The sequence below is a fragment of the Acipenser ruthenus genome, chromosome 9 (assembly GCF_902713425.1).
Source record: "Acipenser ruthenus chromosome 9, fAciRut3.2 maternal haplotype, whole genome shotgun sequence".
Taxonomy (NCBI): Eukaryota; Metazoa; Chordata; class Actinopteri; order Acipenseriformes; family Acipenseridae; genus Acipenser; species Acipenser ruthenus.
The window spans coordinates 51,600,666-51,623,674 of record NC_081197.1 but is presented as its reverse complement, the minus strand read 5'-3'; the positions used below and the strand labels follow the sequence as shown (position 1 = coordinate 51,623,674).

The window sequence follows — 23,009 nt, the reverse complement described above, 5'->3', positions numbered from 1 at the left end:
TGATTTCTTCAACTCATCATTCAAACCAGAGATTCGTTGCTACTGTGGTGACTGTACTGATGCTGACAGCAAACACTATTCTCGATTTTATTTATTTTTTCACTTTATTTGCTATACTAATTTCAAAAAAGATAGACTAAGAGTATAGGACAGAGATTTTCTTTCATCAAGCAGAAAAAAGGTAAAATACACGAATACTGTATTTCCGTATTTTCTGGCGTATTGATTTGGAACAGTGATGAAACATAGCTTGAAAGATACGATTTGAGGTTCTTTACCAGAAATTAAAGCCCTCGTATTGACCAATCAGATTAAAGGAAATCACTGATCCATTTTCTAATGCCATATCTTTCCAGATGAACCAATGGGAACATCTATCTACAAATAGCTGTTACAGTCAGACATTGTTTTTGTTTCTCTATTCAAATGTAAACATTTATAATTCTCATATAAAAATGTGTTAGAATGAATGGGAACTCATGTATGTAATGTATCTATGTATGCATGTACAGTATGTGTGCATATGGGGTGTGCATCTACAGTATGTTTGTATGCATGTATGTGTAATTCATTTAAAAATCATCCTTATTAAATTACAGTAAATGTAATACATTTAGATTATGTATTGCTCAAATATTATTATTTTATTGTTTGTAAACCCTAGGTTTTTTTTTTTTATTTACCTGAAAAAATATTTTTGGCAAAAACAAGTTTTCTTCACAGTAAAGGTATAATATCTTCCAGACAGAACATTTGATTTGTGGTAACAGTTGTGCACAGTTAACAGTCACAATCGTGCTTCCTCTTTCAGTAGTGTAGTCTTAGAAGTCCCTGAAAGAAACATTCCTGAAAGAACATAAAATACTGTAAACACATATATATATATATATATATATATGAATACCTGAGGATAAACTAATGCATTTGTAAACTTTATGTAATGTGATCTCACAGGGCTAATTTCAATGAACTTTTAAAAAATACAAATGGGATGGATGTGGAGTAACAAGGGAGAGTGAGGGGCAATATTGTACTTTGAGGTCCTGCTCCAGTCTGGAGACCACGTAATTATATACACAGTACCACCTAATTACATAATGTACATGACATGTAATCCAGTATTGACCAGGCAGCAAAACATATTCCGCTTTCTTGAAAAAGCCAGAGGATCCATGTACCCAGTAAACAACTCAACATGTTGCAGCCATGTATTTGGACTGAATTAGTATATCATTAATGCTGTCTTAATAACAATCAACTAAAAGTTTCTAAAATCAAACCAACAAAATATAATTGTACTACAGAATACAACTTTTATTCTGTATAGTATATATATATTTTTAACAACCAATGGTTTTAATAAATACAGGTTAGCTATTCAATCCACGGGCAGCAGTGTGGAGTAGTGGTTAGGGCTCTGGACTCTTGACCGGAGGGTTGTGGGTTCAATCCCCAGTGGGGGACACTGCTGTTGTACCCTTGAGCAAGGTACTTTACCTAGATTGCTCCAGTAAAAACCCAACTGTATAAATGGGTAATTGTATATAAAATAATGTGCTATCTGTATAATGTGAAATAATGTATAATGTGATATCTTGTAACAATTGTAAGTCGCCCTGGATAAGGGCGTCTGCTAAGAAATAAATAATAATAATAATAATAACTGGTAGTTAGTGTACCTTGTTTAAAGGAATTAAACTTACTGCAGGAACTCTGAGTGTATTTTGAAATAATTTAAAATGTTATGATTTCAAACTTCTATCATTGTCTTCAATTAGAACAAAGATACAACGGTTTGTATTTACTCCAGTGCAAAGTTACACCACAAACAAAAATAAATAAATAACCTTCAATTGTTATTTAATTGAACTGGAATTTTGAAGCTCATAAATAGACTTGACACTTTTTAACATCAGCAGTTTTATTTCCATTTTATAAAAAAAAAACACTGAACACTTAGGGGTAGATGTATTAAGATAGGCCAGTCACAGCGCAAACATACCACAATTTGCATTTTCATTACGACAATTCGCAAAGTGCACATTTTGTTGTATGTACTAAGAAAAAATATGCTAATGAATAGAGCCGCAGTATACTAATTAAAATATTATTTGCATCATCTTAGCAAGATCTCTAGCGAGAGTTGTGCTACATTTACTTTAATGTAAATATTTTGTGAACACAGGCCAATTTTCTGTATCAATCAAAAATTACCAAAGGAACATAAGATATCAGTGTGAATGCTGAGCTTTTCCTCTCACCTGTCGAATGACCTGTCCAGTGAGCGTTCTGGGGATCGCAGGAAGGAACGTTCAGGCAAGTAGGCGGCTCTGGGGCTGAGGGACCTTCTCGGTGGAGAGGTGGAGCTTAGTGAGGCAGACAGGCCTCGGCGACGAAGCTCGTTCACAGCCCGCTCCCTGAAGGATAAAAAAGCAATTCAAACACACGCCACATCCCCACATGACTCTCATACCACACCATGAACAGTCAAAGCACACTAAAAACATTAGATACAGGAATGGACGTACACTTGCCTTTCAAACCGCTCAGTTGATAATTGCTGATTAGTCAATTCCAGTTCTGCTTCCAACTGTGCGGATTTGCTTCTGACCTGAGCAACCTCACGACTTTGATTTAATCTGTTAAAAAAAAGAATAAGTAGCATTTTTTTTTAAATATGCCGAACTCCAGCTCCAACAAAGATATAAATAAACAAACAACAAGCTGTACAGTACACGGTTGTTAGCACAACATTTAGACAACAAGCAGTTGCATTATTAAAACCAGATGTGTCATTATGCTGCACAGCAATGTAGGTCAAGTTAAACTAAACAGTCCCCCCTTTACCCTACTGATACTTGTACTTTTGCCCTGTTACAGCAGTCAGTGCTACAATGTACTTTGCAGTTGCATCCCACACAAAACAAAGTACAACTAAAAAATGTTTGAATCTATAGCAATTAAAACAGATCTAAGTTCTAAATACTTTGTATCTGTTACCACTGACTGCCACCTATTGTCCGAAATTTTCTTTTAATAAGAACTGTAATGTATTTGCTTACGATTGTAAGTCGCCCTGGATAAGGGCGTCTGCTAAGAAATAAATAATAATAATAATAATAACCAATACCTCCAACCACATGCAAAAAGTAATGACATTACATCAGCTGAGACAGAAAAAAAGAGAATGCCCCTCCCTTGACAGGGCAGAGATTTCAGACAATGACAAGTCAAAGCCTTTATTAAAGCTATCTTGTTTGAGAACTTACATCTTGCTGTCGGCCAACGCGAGTTTGTCTCGCAGCAGCTCGATCTCAGACAGCTTCTCTTGAGTGGTCATCTGGCTGTGATATTCCTTCTCTCTGTTGGTTACCAGCAGGCTCTCCAGGTTATTCAAGGAAATCCTCTCACTTGCCAGCTGCTTCTTGAGGAGCTCGATTTCTGAGCGATTGGATTCCAGCTCATTCAGCACCTGCAAAGACAAGACGATTAACCTGACTGTAAAACAAAATATCTGCGGGGAAATCAATTTTGCAAGACGTCTAAATTGTTTTGGAAAGACATGTGACCACTTCTCAAACATTGCTACCTCTGGGGTGGGAAATTTGTTCTTCACAATGGTCCACAGTCACTTTTGAGACTGATCTACTGTACGTGACACATAAGTTCTTTGTGCTGTTTTGGATATGAAGGCACCTGACAACTGAGTGTCGATTATAATTATAAAAAATGTGTGACTGAAACTGCAACAGAGAGATTTACACAACAGTGTGCACATTCCATTTTCTGTCCATAGCTGTATATACAGTAGCATTTTACTCTTTGGAACATGGGATAATATCAGTGTGCTCAGGTAATATAGAAGTGTACAACAGTTCTGTTTTAGAGATACATACTTGTTCCATCTCCAGGTTCTTGGAGCTAAGCTGTCTGCTTGTCATCTCCTTGCTGGTGTCCAGTTTGATACAAAGTTCCCTTGTGGACTCCAGATCTGAGAAGACAGACGCTTTTTGTGACTGCGTCTGTCTCAGCTCATCTTCTAGCCTCATTATGCTCTTGTTCAGCTGGGAAATCTGATTTTTACAGGTATGCTCTGCCACCAAGGACTGAGCCAGAGAAAATATAGAAACAAATCACTAGAAATGTTTCGTCAACAAAAAAAGCATCCCTGGATCATGTCAAGGATTGGTCTATCAGTTGGAATGTTTTCTAAACATGAAGTAAAATGGATATTGGAAAGAGATCTGCCATATGTGACCATATGGCTCTGTGTTCAGTGGGACAGTTTGGGATAATTCAGGCTTTTCAACACACAACCCAATGCATTCTGGTACGTTTTACCTGTCTCAGGTACCATTTTTACCTTTAAGAGAAGCAGGACTACGCTTACCAGAATGCACTGGGTTGTGAGTTGAAAAGCCTGAACTATCCCAAACTGTCCCGCTGAATACGAGCCATATGGTCACCTTAGCCATATGTTAAGTTTTAAGCAATGCTAGATTTACTGGACAAGACCTGTAATGGAACTTATACAGCCGTGTACCAACTGTACGTGTAAAGACAGTGGGGTCCATTTTAATTATTTTAACAGCAGTAAAATGTAATACCACAACCTTTAAATGTATATTCTTTCCACTGTATTTAATATTTGAAAAGCAGACAAGACAAAAAAAAAAAAAAAAAAAAAAAAAAAGAATCCTTACTTCATCAAGATCTCTCTCCAGGGTGTCAATGTTTTCCGTCAATCTGCGCCTCTCAGACTCGCTGGTAAGAAGCTCCAGCCTCACAGAGCTGACCTCCCCTTCCATCTTGTGTGCCTTGCTCTCCCAGCTCTCAGACTGAGACACGGTTAGACAGTAGTTATCCAGGAGCTCACTGTTCTCCTTATCCTATGTGTACAGCACAGTGGGCATCTATTATCTATTATCCCAACACAGACTTAGCAAATTATAATATATATATATATATATATATATATATATATATACTGTATATAGTCGACTCTGCATAATTGGCTCTGGACCGGTGTGAGGTCATGCACATAACCGGAGTATGCACATAACAGGAGAGAGGGAATACAATGAGATACAATTACAATAGGTCTATATGTATGTGTACATGTATATATGACTTGTTTTGATCAAATTCATAACTTTACTTTTCCTTTATATTTTATTACAAGTAACTTAAAATACTAAACAAGTTCAGAAAAATAAACCATCTTGAAATACATTATGCACTCAATACAAACAGCACTATTCGCTCGCAACGCACGGCATGAAAAGTAAAATAATGTACAGTATTAACAGCCGGCATAAACTAAGTTATTGTAATACAGTACAGTTAAACATAAAACTTAAACAGGTGTGTGCAGTACCTTACTATAGATCTTGTGAGTACAAAGGAGCAAAACAAATATTTGATGGAAGTATGCACAGTATTCGGCCGACTGAGCTGATAAACAACTGTAAAAAAAAGACTGACAACCATTTACCTCCATGAAGACTCGTAGTGTTCCGAGGCTCAGGAGTTTTACAGATCCGCTTTGCCATTTTCTGTGTCTTTCTTGCCGGCTTTTCCGGCTGTCATGCCTTTGCTATGTGCGCTACGTCACTGCTATTTTTTTTTTTTTAAGACACTTGAATTTTGTTTGCATTATGCAATTAAGACCACGCAATTTTATGCAATTAAGCGCATTATGCATTTAGCTGATATGTATTTAACTGTATCATACAATCATAGAAAGTGATGCACTAAAAAACTGGACTAGCTGCATGTTATAAGTGGAGTTGACTGTGTATACACACACACACACACACACACACACACACACAGGGTAATTAGAAAGTAAGTTTACCACTTCAATTCACCATGCAAGTGCTTTGTCCTGTTTTTGCAATAAGAAACAGTCAAAATAATTGAAAACATGATAAAAAAAATGTTAGGCGACAGTAAAAACGGTAAGCAAATTACATTTGAGGCGTATTATTTTAGACATGAATTTGCTTCATTGTTTTTTCATAATGATGTTATAATTAATATATAAGCTTAACAGCAGATACCTGGTGAGTGCTTGACTTTTTATTATTTGTTTTTTTAGCAGACGCCTTTATCCAAGGCGACTTACACAGAGACTGGGGTGTGTGAACTATGCATCAGCTGCAGAATCACTTACAATTATGTCTCACCCGAAAGACGGAGCACAAGGAGGTTAAGCGACTTGCTCAGGGTCACACAACGAGTCAATGGCTGAGGCTGAGGTGGGATTTGAACTGGGGACCTCCTGGTTATAAGCCCTTTTCTTTAACCACTGGACCACACAGTCAGTGGTATTCTGTATGATTTTAGGCACAATGATTATTTTATTATCCATTTATCATAGTGTGTGATACCTGAAAACATTTCTAATATAGCTGAAACTAACCAACATTGTTTTTTTTTCATAAATGTATTGAAAATAGAAAAAAGAAGGTATTACCATATATATGTAGTTGATTGACTATTGCAAGTCCCTGTTTAAAAATACATACCTTAGATGCAAGCTGATTTTCTACTCGTGCAACATCGTTCATGTAATCCTGAACTTTCAGCTTCAGGTTGTTAACTACTTGTCCAGAATCATCCAACTTGCGGAGCAGTGACTGATGCAAAGTGTTCAAAATGTTATGTTTACAATCATGCTTATAAATGTGCAATGCAAAAAGACTGGTGTTGAGTACTTTTAAGAAGAAGTAGATGCTTACCACTGTGTTTAAACAGTGTTTTAGTCATAAAAGTCTATAGTGTAAGGGACAGTCCCCAAAGAAAGAATCATTGACTTTGCTATGAATTCCTAATAGATGATCAATGAAGAAATATTGCACACAATTTCAAAAAGAAACCAATGGCTCCAATTCCTGATTATGCACTTTATTTACTTTTTCATTTATTTTAGATATTTTTTTGTTTAACTGTTTCATGAAAGGTAATGGACTGACAGCACAGAAGTAACACAAACACTGGCAATGTGAGAAACAAGCCTTATGCCTTCCCTGGTGTTCTCTTATTTAGAGTTTGATGGAGCAGTAAAGTTTTAATCAGCTGAAATGAGAGAATTGCTTTCCTTAGATCAAGCTCTGCATCTTAAAAACGCAGCATCATTTGGATTTGCCTCACCATTCTATTATTAGATTTTCCAAAATAACATAAAATAAATAACTACCCAACTTTGAGTTGAAGCACACCAACTTCAGCTTTTTTTATCTAAAAATAATGGTTTGATTGAACTAAACGAACAAACCAGAGTTCTACTTTTAAACGTGTTTGGGTGCTTAATACAGAACAGTTTGTGATGATGTCACATTTACCTGGTTTTCAAGCCTGGCCTTGGAAAGGGCATCTTGGAGCTGGCTGCACTCTCGCCCAGCAGCCTCTTTGGCTCTGCCTGTCTTAGCAAGTTCTTCATTCACAGAGTCAAGCTCCCAGCGCACACTGCAAATCTCTCTCTCCCGACTGCTGACAGTCTCATTCAACTCCCTATTTCATTGAAACAGATATGTAATCATTGTTATCTCCAGAATACAAATAAAAGTACTGTATTAAACTAGCTTTCCAGGATAAAACGGTTTTATGCTGGTCAGAGAAGCCAAAGCTAAAAGCACTTCAATCATTTAAAAAACTTCACTAAGTAGTGCGATTAGGAGAAGCAGTCCCTGACGGTTTTACCTGAATCCCTTTGGAATCCCCAGTGAAGACCGGCCACTTCGCACAGCCAGGACATGAACCTGCGCTGTATGACTCACCCTGCACACCATATGGCTGTGCTTCGGAACCTGCGCTGTATGACTCACCCTGCACACCACACGGCTGTGCTTACGAACCTGCAATGTATGACGCCCTGCACACCACACGGTTGTGCTTACGAACCTGCGCTGTATGACTCACCCTGCACACCACACGGCTGTGCTTACGAACCTGCGCTGTATGACTCACCCTGCACACCACACGGCTGTGCTTACGAACCTGTGCTGTATGACTCACCCTGCACACCACACGGCTGTGCTTACGAACCTGCACTGTATGACTCACCCTGCACACCACACTGCTGTGCTTACGAACCAGCACTGTATGACTCACCCTGCACACCACACGGCTGTGCTTACGAACCTGCACTGTATGACGCCCTGCACACCACACGGCTGTGCTTTAACCAGGTGTACCACTCGGGGACCCCCATGACCAATTATTTTTTTAAACTTACTTTGTTGTAGTCTCCATTTTCTCAATAGAAATTTTCAAATCCTTGATGAAATTTTCCTTAAAAAACATAATTTCAATATTTGAATACATTCTTTAAATGCAGTATTATGTTTAACAGTTGTAAGCACAGTCATACACATTAATTATCCAGCCCTTTATTCACAAAACTGTTTGAAAGAATGTTTTATACAGTGGTAAAATGAATAAAACCCCTCAAACAATTAACTGTTTCCAGAAATGTTCCAACAATTATTACTTCAGCTGAAATACCCCAAAGGTGCCTGAAAAAGTCCCCAAATCAGGCAAATGGATGTCCACACTCTTACTGTTAAATTGGCAACCATACTGTAACAGCACCTCAACACACAATCCATGTGCTTGCTACTGTATTTATCATATTAGAAGTGATCAATGACTGTAAAATATAACCCCATATTGCCATTGTTTTGTTGCCAATATATTTTATTTGCCACTTGAAAGCATATTAAAACAATAGACCAGCAGGATTTATGTCTCTGAGATTTACCATACCAGAAAAAACTGGTATAGACAATCCCAGAGACTCTCTGGCCTAGATAGCAGCTACTTTTTTTCTTTCTTCAGAAAAATACCTTCTCCTCTATCTCACTCTGACAGGCAGAGATCAGATCAGTCTTCGTATCCACAGTTTCCTGTAAGGAGTCCTTATCCTGGTCTAGTGAGGTAATAATACTCTGGAGATTGAGGATCTCTTCTCGAAGCGAAGCAATCTGCATTGCTTGTAAATCTGTGCACAAAAGGACAAAACTGATTCAAATGCACTTCATGAACCTGCTACAACTCAAACACCTCTAAAATCCACCACCTTAATAAACCATTAGGCTATCTGGTCCACCTGCAGCAAAGTATCTCCGGAATAAAATTTCCTTGTGACACATCAGAAATGTTTCCAGTCTTGGATAGAAAATCACCCCTTTGGACTATACAGTATGTATAAACTTCATATGTATCTGCTTTACTGAGTGATATGCATATTGTTCCTGATCAACTGTACCTAAGTCTTGGTTAATACACCCACAGTAGGTTTCAGTTATTACACACTGCAGGGTTACATACTGTAGGGTCACAAAACAAGCTAGAATTAAATCAACCAGCTGTTAACAGAACTTCTTGAATAAGATTCTGAAACCTTCATGAAATTGTGCTACGAAATGCATGGAAGATGTTTCATCATGGCTGGATGCACAGTTCTCAAGATGCAGATTAAAATGGCATGAGTCTGTAAAGCACAGTCTATACAAGCACGTGTCATTACTGTTCCTAAGATCTATACCATTAAAATACAAGATTACCATTTTTTTCCTCCATTCGTTTGAGTTTCTCCTGAGAAACCTCCAGTTCATTGATCTTCACTGAAAGTCGAAGCTGGTTCTCATTTAGGGTCTGCTCCATTTGCTTATTTGTTGCTCTGTAAACAGTCAAAAATGTTATACATGACTGAAAATGTATGGTGCAGAGTGAAGCAAGGCAAACATTTTTAACAGTTCATGTGTATACAACCTACAGAAACAAACTGTGCACAATAATTGCACAAACCGTTTCATTTTACAAAACAAAGTGCAAACAGAAACTAAATAAAACAAAACAAAACATCTGTATTGCTTGTTTCTTAGCTTATTGTAATAACTTGTTACTTTGTTTCTTAAGTCGTCGTGCATAAGGGCATCTGTCAAGCAAATACAAAAAAAAAAAAAAAACACACACACACACACACAGGCTATACTCATGCTGCCTTCAAACCAAAACTAAAAGCTTATTACTGTGCTGAGAGTACCTTGTTTCCAGCTAAATATGGCTGCTCGTTTTTTGCAAAATTCAAACTGCATTTAAACATTGAAACTGGAGTCGCTATTGAAACAATCTTTAAACACGTATCAATGTTCTGTAAATGTGTTGGCTGCAAAAAAAAAAAAACGTAACAAGCAGAGAAAAATAGATTTTATTTTTAAAATAGTAGCCAAATGCACGGCTCTGACAAAATTATGACTTTACAGTGTAAAATACTGTAAGGAAAATAAAGTATCTACCATAACATGAGTGGGATAACATGAGTGAGGTATTTAACCATTTTTGACAGTTAAACTGTTTAGCTTTGAAAATATTTGGGAAAATTTAAAATCATTCAGTTATTTTACATATACAAGTAATGGATAAAGCCTAATTTCAATCCAATTCAAAACTGATTTGAATCTATATATTAAACAATTGCTTTTTTCCTCAACTAAAAAATTAATTCAATTGACAATAGCCATGTTAACATACTATAATTGTGCTGCAAAAACTGATAAGAATCAAAAGGGGAGCTTCAGTGAATTTAGTTTTTGTTAAAAATCTACCACTCTAATTCTTTATGTAAGTTCCAGTTAGTGGTTTATTGGTAATTTTTATTCAATTTATTCAAAAACTCAGGTAAAACATCTAAAGTAAATCTAACTCAAATGGATTAAGTTACATGAATATACATGTTATGAGTTTAGTCAGCCTCAGAGAAAGGTGTCGTAAACAAAAACTAAATGAGTAGCTAAACTTAATTTTATTATGGCAATTTTTTGGAGTAAACTTGGGTTTACAGTATACTCTATCTTCCCTCTATCATCCTGTAGTAGCTAATTTAGTAAATTGTGAACTTAAATTCATGCTTTTAAAAAAGTCTAAACTAATTTACAGTGCTAACACTCTGCTTCATAGCTTGCTCCTCATTTTACACCACCATGTACAAGATGTTAGATAAATATCAAGAGCAACTGGGCTGGAGGAGCACATTATTTCTCTTTGTTGAAAAAAAAAAAGGCTTTTGAAAATAATAATTTTGGATCAGAACTCTAAAAAGCAGAGCAGTGCAGCAAACAAAACAAACACAAATCGGCCTGTAGATTTCAAAAAGCAAATGTAGAGTTTTTATAAAATACCTTTCAAAATATAGGGAATTAGTATTAGGGAGCAGTTTACAGCCTGCTGTCGGTGGTGTTATGTACTGTACATCATTGCTTTAAGCGACACAGAACGATGGTCAAATGTAATTCAAAAAGCATTTAGATTTTCAAGCAGTCTAATGTGATTTAACAGTAAAAAAATTTAAATAAAGCTAAAAACATGTATTCATCATAAAACTGTCACCCTATAATACCTTCCATCCTGGACATTAACTTTCAGGTAATGTATATGATTTGTATTTTTTTAAATCAATACTAAAACATGTTTTTGCGGTTTTTGCTCTGCACCTGGTTTATTTACCTTAAAATGCTGCATTCTGTTCCAGTCCTGTCTAGGTGAACCTCGGTGTCTGCTGCCTTGCGAGTCATCAGTTTGACCTCCTCTTCAAGAGACAGCAGTGCTTCCTTCATCATGGACTGCCTGGATCTGTACTCCTGACGCTCACTGTCAAGCTTACAGAGCCAGGATGAACCAAGTTACTCACAAACTTCAGTCATTTCAGCTGCACAAATCCATTTTTCAAACAGAGGCATTTTGCCTTACCAAGATTATTTCTGACTGCAAATCTTCTGTTCTTTGTTCCAGATGAGCCTTCTCACTGATAGCAGTCTCGTGGGATATCTGTTACAAAGAAGTAAAATTTTTTATTTAAAATAAATATAAGTGGCATTAATATTACTGATTCTATGTTTTTATTTTTAAAGTAACTGTAGCCAACAAAATAGTTCTTTAAATGGTCTGTGCCATGCACATCCATTAACTTATATAAGCTTCAAATATGCGGTTTCTAAAGAAACATGTGGTTTAGCAAACATGTATCACCTTTTAAATCATGCTATCTGGCACTACAAGTTAAATAAATCTCTGTTTGCAAGCTTTTAGACCTGAAGAGTTCAACTGTCCCCACCCCTTAAAGGCCTTCCTTCCTGTCAGTAATAAACCACCTGCTTCCCCACATGACTGACATGTTTGTAGCCAATTAGATGCATGACCCCAATGATACTGCTAAAATGAAATGACCAGCCTTGCTCGGGACGCTACACCACACGAGTGTAGTACCAGATGTCATGTTTTAAAATTGAAAGACATGTTTTCTATAACACATGTTTCTTGTAAAATTGTACATTTGAGATCTATATAGAGAATTAAAGTGTATGACAGGTAAGACTTGCAAACATATTTTGTTCGCTACAATCATCAGTAAAATGCTATAAAATGATGGGTCATTAAGACATAAAAAAACATACTAATTTACCACTGTGGCACTGCCAATTGAAAGGTAGAACCTATCCAGACTGACTACAGTCCATTGAAGGATAATGTGAGACCACCAAACTCGTGATTTAAGATTAGGCCAGGCCTTTTCAGTTGAAAAGCTAGTGCATTATCTAACCACTGTGTTGCATATCTTCCCCTTGGTAACACATTACCTGTAACCTCTCCCTCAGACTGTCCCGCTCAGTGGTCATCCTCCGCAGGTCAGCAGTTGCCTGGTCCCTTTCAGCCTCCACACGTCTGAGAATGGAGTGTGCTGCAAGGCTTGATTTAGGAGTTTTTGTGGACTTGATTATCTCTCTCCGAAGCCTTGTTATCTCTTCTTGGGCCTGTTAAAATCAGGGTGGAGAATTAAGCTGCGGTTCTATTGCAATGAAAACCATTCTCGATGAGCATGCCGTTCCTGTGAGTGTCCTGCTCTCCCTCCGCAAGACGGTTCATTCAGGTGGAACATGATTGGTTTATACTTAAACTTAAGCTATGCACCTCACTTTTGGTTAGAAGGTTACCTTATTTTGAACATATCAGCTATTTTTTGGTGTTCATTATAATAACTGCCATTTGGAAAAAATCTTTGTTTTATCTGTAGAAAATTAAATTACTATGACTTACTTCCATTTGAAATCTCTCCACACTAGACACACTGTATGTGACTAAAAAAATGACACACTGCAGTCCAAAACTGTATTATAGACCTGTATATTACTGTTTCATTTAAAATAGACAACTTAAGACAGCTACATCAGACGTGATGCGACAAAATGAATAGAACCTATACTTTTGTACACTCGACAATGATTATTACTTGTATGGGTACCTGGGGAGACTCCACACTCTCCTTGTCTGTGCTGCAGTGCCTAGATAGAACATGTCTCAGTTTGCAGGCTTGTGTCGCAAACTTAACATTATCTTATCTGAATTTCATAATTTAGTAATTAAGTCAATGTATGTAACCACCGTCCAGATTGCCTCTGACAGTATTTTTTTCTGAGCAAAATAAACAATATGGGCCAAAACAATTCCATCTTTTTTAATCGAAGGTTTGGCAAAGTCGTTATACCAATGACCCAAATAAAATAGATGGTAACATATGCCAGTATTGTTTTTATTTTGTTGGGAACGGAGTAACCAAGAAAAATGTCCAAATATTTGCCATAATAAATGTTTTTTTGTGCATGTTATTTATATATTTGAATTTTACACGAGTCAGTTCCAGAGTAAAGGATCTTGCTTTGATGTTAACCAACAAGGGTGTGCACTGGAGACACAGACACAGATAAAATATCAAGTTTTCACAATACATCTCTTGTGTCTCATTAATCCTCACCACAAATTAAGATTTTTTTGGTTAAAAAAACTAAAATTTACAACTAAAGGACACTGTAACTTGCATGAAACTAAGGCTATACTTGTAAAAACAGCCACTGCTACGAAACCTACTAATTCTAATTCTTCTAGCACATAACATACATACCGTACGAAATATTCTTCATATTATTTAAGTCAGTGCTAACCTGAAAAGATATTAATTTAAACACTGTATTCCTTTGAAATTAAGATGCACTTTTTGAACCATTTTGTGCTTTAAAAAATAGCCTTCATCTTAAATTTGAGTACAGTATAGTGATGCGTGTATTAAAATCACCAACAAAAGACGTGACTGACTGACGAGTAAAGATAAAGACGTTGCTACCCGAATACACAAGCAGCAACGCAGAGAAAAGACAAACCAAAATGTTACTGGCCGATCTCAAATCATCCGTGACATGGAGGCAGCCATTTTCAAAGAAACGTCATTAGCTTCCTGAGGAATTCAAAGAGAAGCTTTTACAATTTCAGTGTTTCTAACAAACAGTACCAGCTTGGACAGATCGGAAATGCTGGTCAGACCCCCATATTTTTCGACATGCCAAGCAATACCACAGTTCACAAATTGGGAGAAAAACAGGTGTGAGTAATCACGACTGGAAATGAGAAGCAGCACATAACTGTAATGCTCTGTGTGATAGCAGACGGCCGCAAACTACCCCCATATGCGTAACTGAGGTTGTATCTTTGTAAATGCATATTCATTTGATATTTAATTTTTTCCTCAAATTGATGGTGGGAAATTTGAGGGTGTCTTAAATTCTAAGGAATACGGTAATTAACAAAGCGCACACAACAAGTCACGGCTCCCCCTACAGGTCAGATCGTAGGTTGCGCTAATCATTTACAGATCCAAAGTTCAGAGACTGATGATTGACAGGGTCAATTGGGTCTTGGAATTTTCATAATATAGGTGTTCTCATTTAGGGACTGTTGATTGGAACAAACTTACATTTTTAAAAACCTTAATATCTCTTTCAATTTACATTTTCTTTCACTTCTTCAAATGTGCTTTGATGCAACTTAACTTTACAGGCACCACAGTGCCTTTATAATAAGAATCCATTATTGCTAAATAGTTCAATCTTCTGACCGTTCATACTCTTATGAAATGTGTCATACGTATGCATATAACAATGAATTGGAATTGAATCCACTGATTTGAATGGAAAGGCAAGGGCTGAACATGAACCGAAAACCATAAGGTTCAAAGATGAAAATCTTGCCATTCATTCAATTAAAGAGCAAGCTCTGTAGTCAAGAGGCTAGTACATGTCAGTATTATTAACTCATCAGCCACTAGAAAGAGTTCCATTACAATAGGCTCTTCTAATCAGTAATAACTATACTATTGTTAAAATACATGCAGTTTGAAAACCAAAGTGAATTCATGAAAGACATTACCTGTTCATGTAGAATGTTAGTCTGGTCTCTGTCTGCTGTTAACACTTTAATGTTGCCTTGAATTTCAGCCATGTGACGCTCATACTTTTCCAGCATGGCTTTGAACTCATCACGCTCATGCATAATCCGCATCACCTCCGAATCATAGGTCCCTCCCTAGAACATGACATTAGAAAATAAACTGCATCTGTGATACTGCCATGGCATCCGCAGAAGGATGTCATTCAGCACACAGCTCAGTGTCACATGGTGTAATAAAAGCAATTTGAATTAGTAAAAATAGTTTGTTTGAATAAACTAATTTTAACATGCACAAACCAACTAATGATATAACCAGAAACAGTAAAAAAAGAATTATACAAAACAGACAGTACTTAAGAAACTCTTAATCAACTTTATCAATGAGTTTGTGTGATCTCTCCACATCTGTAGCACACATTATTGTGCAAATGTGCTGTCCCTCACATGACTGAATATATGTATTCTATAATATATAAAAGCTGCACCTCAGGGGGCTCCCGAGTGGCGCATCCAGTAAAAGCACTCGCTAGAGTGCAGGATGCGCTCTATAGCCTGGACGTCGTCGGTTCGAGTCCAGGCTATTCCACAGCTGACCGTGGACGGGAGCTCCCAGGGGGCGGCGCTCAATTGGCCAAGCGTTGGGGGGGAGGGAGGGTTAGGTCGGCCAGGGTGTCCTCGGCTCACCGCGCAGCAGCGACCCCTGTAGTCTGGCCGGGCGCCTGCGGGCTTGCCTGTAAGCTGCCCAGAGCTGCGTTGTCCTCCGACGCTGTAGCTCTGAGGCGGCTGCACGGTGAGTTCGCAGTGTGTAAAGAAGCGGGCAGCTGACGGCACACGCTTCGGAGGACAGCGTGTGTTCATCTTCGCCCCTCCCAAGTCAGCGCAGGGGTGATAGCGGTGAGCTGAGCCTAATAAATAATTGGGCATTTCAAATTGGGGAAAAAATAAAAACTAATTGGCAACGACTAAATTATTAAAAAAAAAAAAAAAAAAAAAGCTGCACCTTGTTGTAAGTAAGTTTAAGTCACAATAGGAAAGCCTGACAGACCTGCCAAAACATAATAGTAGGTACTTGGTGCTTCTATGTGTAACACTGCACAGATTATTGATGTTTAACAGCGGAACAGCCAGCAGATTTCCACCTACAATATCCCTTAAGAAATAAGTGCAGTCCTGGCTGCTCATGAGGACCCAACACTTTATTATCAGTGTCGTGGTAAGTGTTTGTAAAAGATGTAATCTGAAATATATATATACATTCTTACCTTAACTGGGATGGACCTTGATGGACTACGACCTCGGGATTTGCTGCGCATTGGACTTGAATTTCTTCCTTTTAGCATCTCTCAGGTTTTTTGTAGTGATCCCGGTCTTCGTCCAAAGTCTTTACATAGGAGTCCAGTCGGAGAGTTGTCCTTCCTCTTTAGGAGTCCTGCTGCCCTTTCAGCTTCTAATATGAACTCTTTTTTCTAAATAATAATAATGTTACTACAGTAAATTCATTCATTTAGATATCCAAGCTTAAAAACGGATACATTTATTGGACTAAGATCTTCCAAAAAACATTCAAGACTTGGAACTACAAGGGTACAAAGAACAGTATGCTTAAAAAACATTGTATTTTGCTAAAAGTGTCATTACTGATTGCCGGTAATATACATAGTAATAGTTATTTACACCATACACCACACAGTATATATACATACTTAAACTGTAACAGTACAGTTTAATTTGTGTAAAATATTGTAAACTTCGAAGCTCCAGTTCCCTGTATCTATGTACTGTACCTTTGTCTCTTCAATTTCCTTATCTGCAGTGATTACAACCGTGTCTGTCCTTTTCAAGTTGTTCAGCTAATTTGTCAATCTCTGTCAGCTCTTTGCACAATCGCTCGTTCTTGCCGGTCACATCCTCTTTACTTTCCAACAGATGCTGAATTTGAGTTTCCAGGGCATTGTTGGTCCTCTGCAAATGTTCAATCTTACAATGCAATAGAAAAAAGACAGATTGATAGCGATTTAGGCTGCGCTTTATACAAACCTATCATATGCAATTGCAGAGCTTGCAAACTGACCCATTTTCTTTGATGCTCATTACAAATCCCCAGAATGTCCCAAACCAATCAGGAAGGTCAGCTCACTCAGATTGTAAGACCCTTTAACTTCAGGTTGGTTGCTTGCTCATTGTAATACTTAAAATGAAATGCTACAGCTCAACATTCTAACACTTAACATCCATTAACATAAACCACTGAGCAATAACTTCTTGTAACCAAAGTTTTTGGTTCATGTAAGTTATTTTTAACTGCTAAATATGCAAGGTGTCACCTATATGGAAAATACATGCAGATGCACCTCTACTATATAGACCTATTTTGTAGCTGGTGATTAAGCCACCCTGGAGAGGATCATTTTGAATTTAATGGGAAACCAGCCTTTTGATTGGAACAAAAAGGTACACCTAAAATGCAGGTTTTTAAAGCTGTTTTTAACATGAACATCGTATTATTACTGTAATTTTCACATAAATCCGAATAGATAAATCTCTGATCATTAACATAAGATTCAGGAACTACGAGAAACATGTGTTTATGTTTTTTGGAAGATCCTGTGATCAACCGAACGAATCCACAGCTGGGTTTTGCACCTTATCTGAAGGATGTCTGTTTAAAATGTTTCATCGGTAGCATTTCGTTTTTACTTCCTTTATGAAGCTAGTTTTATTTTCAATAAAACACTGTATCATATATGCACTGTATTTTGAAGGTTGTGTTATTAGTACAAGTTTTTCAACACCAGTTTAATACTACACAAATTCGATTGTACATTAGTAAAATACTACTTTAGTATTAAGATAAAAATACAATTTAAAATAGCAATTGCATTGCACTATCAATGAAATAAATGTAATAAAACCATAGCTCATTTAACTACCTTATATGTCTCTAAGGATTTCTACACCTGTGCGTTGCGTCCAGAGCTTACACAGCCCAACATTAAGGAATGAATGAATGATCTTCACCGCACCACGAAACAGTTACACGTTGGCATAGCAACTAAAGCCCCCCTTCACCCCAAACGTACATAACAACGTCAATCCACGTTTTAACTTGTCTGCAGCTTCAGAGGTTTAGCATCAGAACACAAATAATCAACTTACTCCTGGCACAAAGCTACATTTCGGCTAACACTTTAAAAATATTTTATAACCCCCCAAACTCATTATATGTATGAATATCTTATCTAGCTAAAGAACGCGTTAGAACTATAAAGGGCATGGTTGAACTTTAAAACCATAAAAGCAATTATTAGTATTAATATTATTATTTTTAATATTAACTAGAAAATACTGCAGTACGATATATATATATATATATATATATATATATATATATATATATATATATATATATATATATATATATATATAATTATTATTTATTTATTTATTTATTTATTTATTTTACCGCCGTACTGTAATCTATAGAACACACATTTAAGCTCTGGGTGATCACAATTCGAAGACGTTGCACATCAATGTACCAGGAGTACTGAATTAAAAAACAACATCCCTGTTCCCCGCCGTTTCCAAGCATTTTCCCTCTTTGAAAGAATAATTTGTTGCTGTGTAAACAAAACATGACTCCTCTGCTGCAATCTCAGTGAGATCGACCTTTTCAACCAGGGACAGGCGGAGATGCTCCCCTGCTAAGTTTACTCAACACTAAAAGTATCTATATATATACATTCTCCGGGGGAGAGTCGCGTTTTGCTGGTTAGTGTACATACTTATTTTTAATTAAGATAGTCAAACTAGTATAGTAAAAAAAAAAAAAAAAAAAAAATACAGAAAGTACAACAATTGCTAGTAACACATCACACACATATTGATTTTATGGCCACATTTTCAAACAATTAAACAAATTGAATTACAAAAAATAAATAGTTTGTTCTCAAAAGAACGCTTCGGTATGTTAACATGCCTGCTTTGTCCAGGGAAAGTGTGTTTAAAAACAGCGGGTATATACTTCCTCTATGCCCAGAAGAGTTAAAATGATTATTTATGTACAAATATTCATGCCTCGCTGAATATTCATGCTAAAATAGCAGTTTACACATTACAAATCAAATTGTATGTACATGTATTTACGAATACTTGAGTATTTACTGAACTAGTTACTTAACAGTAGGTTATAATACAGTTCCTGACGTTTAAGTAAAAAAAAAAAAAAAAGATAAATCCTGACAATGATTAACTTAAATCACATTTTCCCTACCTAAGTAAAACCGCTTTCCTCCCCTCACAACTGTCTGGCGCAGTACCAAATCAGTGCACGCCTCAGTGTCAGAACCCGGCATGACCAATCAGATATGTCTTCCTTTTTCAGCGTCAATATGTAAGTTTATGTTGCCGTGGCAACCTAGCGTCCCAGACAACAGTTTCATCTGGAGACACATGTGAAAGCGACAGCGAGGGAAAATACAGTGAATTGGCAGGGCAACTTCACACTGCAATGACAAATTGCAAAACTACCATGCAAAGGATGGAGGAGAGATGGAGAATATTCCGCCGATATGAGATATCAACTAAAGATACAGACATTGAAGTTTGAGATAGTGTAAAACTACTGTTTATTATTTCACACATATGAAACTTTATGCATATGTCACACAGAGTGACAAATGGGGCTGCAGCAATTTTTATTTAGTGGTCTGATTTTATGTATTCACGTGTGCACTTAAATATGTGTTGTATTTCTTTTTTTATGTTTTCATGCAGGTTTGTTCTTTTGTGTGCTGCAGCTTTAGATTCATTTAATAACCCTAAATTGATGTAATTAACATCGAATTGTGGAACCTGTGAGCTGGCTATCAGCATATTTTTACTTAATTAGTGGCATTACGTGCACCTGGTACTGTTTCAGATTTCTTCCTATTAGAGGTAGGAACCTGAACAGAAGGGCAGAGAGGAACAGGAAGAGAGGAGCAGGAAGAGAGGTGCAGGAAGAGAGAGGAGCAGGAAGAGAGAGGAGCAGGAAGAGAGGAGGAACAGGAAGAGAGAGGAGCAGGAAGAGAGGAGCAGGGAGAGGAGCAGGAAGAGAGGTGCAGGAAGAGAGGAGCAGGGAGAGAGGAGCAGGAAGAGGAGCAGGGAGAGAGGAGCAGGAAGAGAGAGGAGCAGGAAGAGAGAGGAGCAGGAAGAGAGGAGCAGGGAGAGAGGAGCAGGAAGAGAGGTGCAGGAAGAGAGGAGCAGGGAGAGAGGAGCAGGAAGAGAGGTGCAGGAAGAGAGAAGCAGGAAGAGAGGAGCAGGAAGAGGAGCAGGGAGAGAGGTGCAGGAAGAGAGAAGCAGGAAGAGAGGAGCAGGAAGAGGAGCAGGGAGAGAGGAGCAGGAAGAGAGAGGAGCAGGAAGAGAGGAGCAGGGAGAGAGGAGCAGGAAGAGAGAGGAGCAGGGAGAGAGAGGTGCAGGAAGAGAGGTGCAGGAAGAGAGGTGCAGGAAGAGAGGAGCAGGGAGAGAGGAGCAGGGAGAGAGGAGCAGGAAGAGAGGAGCAGGAAGAGAGGTGCAGGAAGAGAGAAGCAGGAAGAGAGGAGCAGGAAGAGGAGCAGGGAGAGAGGAGCAGGAAGAGAGAGGAGCAGGAAGAGAGAGGAGCAGGGAGAGAGAAGCAGGAAGAGAGAGGAGCAGGAAGAGAGGAGCAGGGAGAGAGGAGCAGGGAGAGAGGAGCAGGAAGAGAGGAGCAGGGAGAGAGGAGCAGGAAGAGGAGCAGGGAGAGAGGAGCAGGAAGAGAGAGGAGCAGGGAGAGAGAAGCAGGAAGAGAGAGGAGCAGGAAGAGAGAGGATCAGGAAGAGAGGAGCAGGGAGAGAGGAGCAGGGAGAGAGGAGCAGGAAGAGAGAGGAGCAGGAAGAGAGAGGAGCAGGAAGAGAGGAGCAGGGAGAGGGGAGCTGGGAGAGAGGAGCAGGAAGAGAGAGGAGCAGGGAGAGAGGAGCAGGAAGAGAGGAGCAGGGAGAGGAGCAGGGAGAGAGGAGCAGGAAGAGAGAGGAGCAGGGAGAGAGAGGTGCAGGAAGAGAGGTGCAGGAAGAGAGGTGCAGGAAGAGAGGAGCAGGGAGAGAGGAGCAGGGAGAGAGGAGCAGGAAGAGAGGAGCAGGAAGAGAGGTGCAGGAAGAGAGAAGCAGGAAGAGAGGAGCAGGAAGAGGAGCAGGGAGAGAGGAGCAGGAAGAGAGAGGAGCAGGAAGAGAGAGGAGCAGGGAGAGAGAAGCAGGAAGAGAGAGGAGCAGGAAGAGAGGAGCAGGGAGAGAGGAGCAGGGAGAGAGGAGCAGGGAGAGAGGAGCAGGAAGAGGAGCAGGGAGAGAGGAGCAGGAAGAGAGAGGAGCAGGAAGAGAGAGGAGCAGGAAGAGAGAGGAGCAGGGAGAGAGAAGCAGGAAGAGAGAGGAGCAGGAAGAGAGAGGATCAGGAAGAGAGGAGCAGGGAGAGAGGAGCAGGGAGAGAGGAGCAGGAAGAGAGAGGAGCAGGAAGAGAGGAGCAGGGAGAGGGGAGCAGGGAGAGAGGAGCAGGAAGAGAGAGGAGCAGGGAGAGAGGAGCAGGAAGAGAGGAGCAGGGAGAGAGGAGCAGGAAGAGAGGTGCAGGAAGAGAGAAGCAGGAAGAGGAGCAGGAAGAGAGGAGCAGGAAGAGAGAGGAGCAGGGAGAGAGAAGCAGGAAGAGAGAAGCAGGAAGAGAGAGGAGCAGGAAGAGAGGAGCAGGGAGAGAGGAGCAGGAAGAGAGATGAGCAGGAAGAGAGAGGAGCAGGGAGAGAGAAGCAGGAAGAGAGAAGCAGGAAGAGAGAGGAGCAGGGAGAGAGGAGCAGGAAGAGAGAGGAGCAGGAAGAGAGAGGAGCAGGAAGAGAGGAGCAGGAAGAGAGGAGCAGGGAGAGAGGAGCAGGAAGAGAGAGGAGCAGGGAGAGAGGAGCAGGAAGAGAGGAGCAGACTCAATCCAACAGAACAGATTGAGAGCGAGGAGACTGGAATACAGAGCTGAGTAAAGAGAAGAAACAGGCAGGAGGAAGCAACGGATAGAGGAAGAAGAAACCTAAAATAGCGAGGCAAGGCGAAGAGGAATTTGATCCGGGACGATTGCAGCGACCAGCTGGGACCAGCCAAGGAAGGAGGAACAGCGAATCGGGATGGCAATCTAGACTGAGTTCTGAACTATATCACCTGTAGCTGCTGCTAAATACCTGAGAAGTGCTACTTTAATCTAGCTTCGTTTGTTTTGTTTTTTTATGAGGAAGAATGATACTGTATTTTTACCTTTGTCTTCTTTGTTGTTGTATGTGTATTTTACTGCTTTCGGCATTGTATCTGACTATAGTTAGATTCTGTTTATGTAAATTAAAGATAGCTATTGTACTGTTTTTATAGAAAGCCCACAAACGATTGAAGGTGAGGGAGGGGGAGCCGGAGTAAAAGGTGGGAGCGACTGTAGCGAGAATTTTAGTTGTGATTCCAATCAGGGAGACATTTGGTTATCCAGTGCCTGGCTGTCTGCTACAGGAGGACACTGGATATACATTTGTATTTGATTTGAACCCCCTGTGTTTGTGGTTGAATATTTGATTTCCTTTGTGTTGGACACTTATATTTTTTATGGTGTATTTTTGTTTATTTGTTACTTTGGTTCCCAGCTAACAGAGGGAGCCCCTTTCTCATTTCTTTTGTTACTTAGGCTTCTAGCCAAGTGTTGGAGTCTTTATCTTGTATGTTCTACTG

The 23,009-nt window shown here is 38.9% G+C and overlaps 1 protein-coding gene across 1 annotated transcript in view; it reads right to left on the bottom strand.

The window, feature by feature from the left end:
• Positions 1-19,601, bottom strand: part of LOC117405769 (uncharacterized) — a 75,198-nt gene extending 55,597 nt beyond the window's left edge. The window contains exons 1-17 of the mRNA XM_059030215.1: positions 19,553-19,601; positions 17,064-17,256; positions 16,542-16,745; positions 15,259-15,414; positions 12,642-12,815; positions 11,755-11,832; positions 11,512-11,663; positions 9,570-9,685; positions 8,850-9,004; positions 8,240-8,295; positions 7,347-7,515; positions 6,531-6,641; positions 4,704-4,889; positions 3,897-4,106; positions 3,270-3,472; positions 2,531-2,639; positions 2,262-2,413 (exon numbers count right to left, since the gene is read on the bottom strand). Coding sequence (XP_058886198.1) covers positions 2,262-2,413; positions 2,531-2,639; positions 3,270-3,472; positions 3,897-4,106; positions 4,704-4,889; positions 6,531-6,641; positions 7,347-7,515; positions 8,240-8,295; positions 8,850-9,004; positions 9,570-9,685; positions 11,512-11,663; positions 11,755-11,832; positions 12,642-12,815; positions 15,259-15,414; positions 16,542-16,619 — 2,105 coding nt within the window. The 5' untranslated portion in view covers positions 16,620-16,745; positions 17,064-17,256; positions 19,553-19,601. The remainder of the gene's footprint in view (positions 1-2,261; positions 2,414-2,530; positions 2,640-3,269; positions 3,473-3,896; positions 4,107-4,703; positions 4,890-6,530; positions 6,642-7,346; positions 7,516-8,239; positions 8,296-8,849; positions 9,005-9,569; positions 9,686-11,511; positions 11,664-11,754; positions 11,833-12,641; positions 12,816-15,258; positions 15,415-16,541; positions 16,746-17,063; positions 17,257-19,552) is intronic.
• Positions 19,602-23,009: the final 3,408 nt, after the last annotated feature.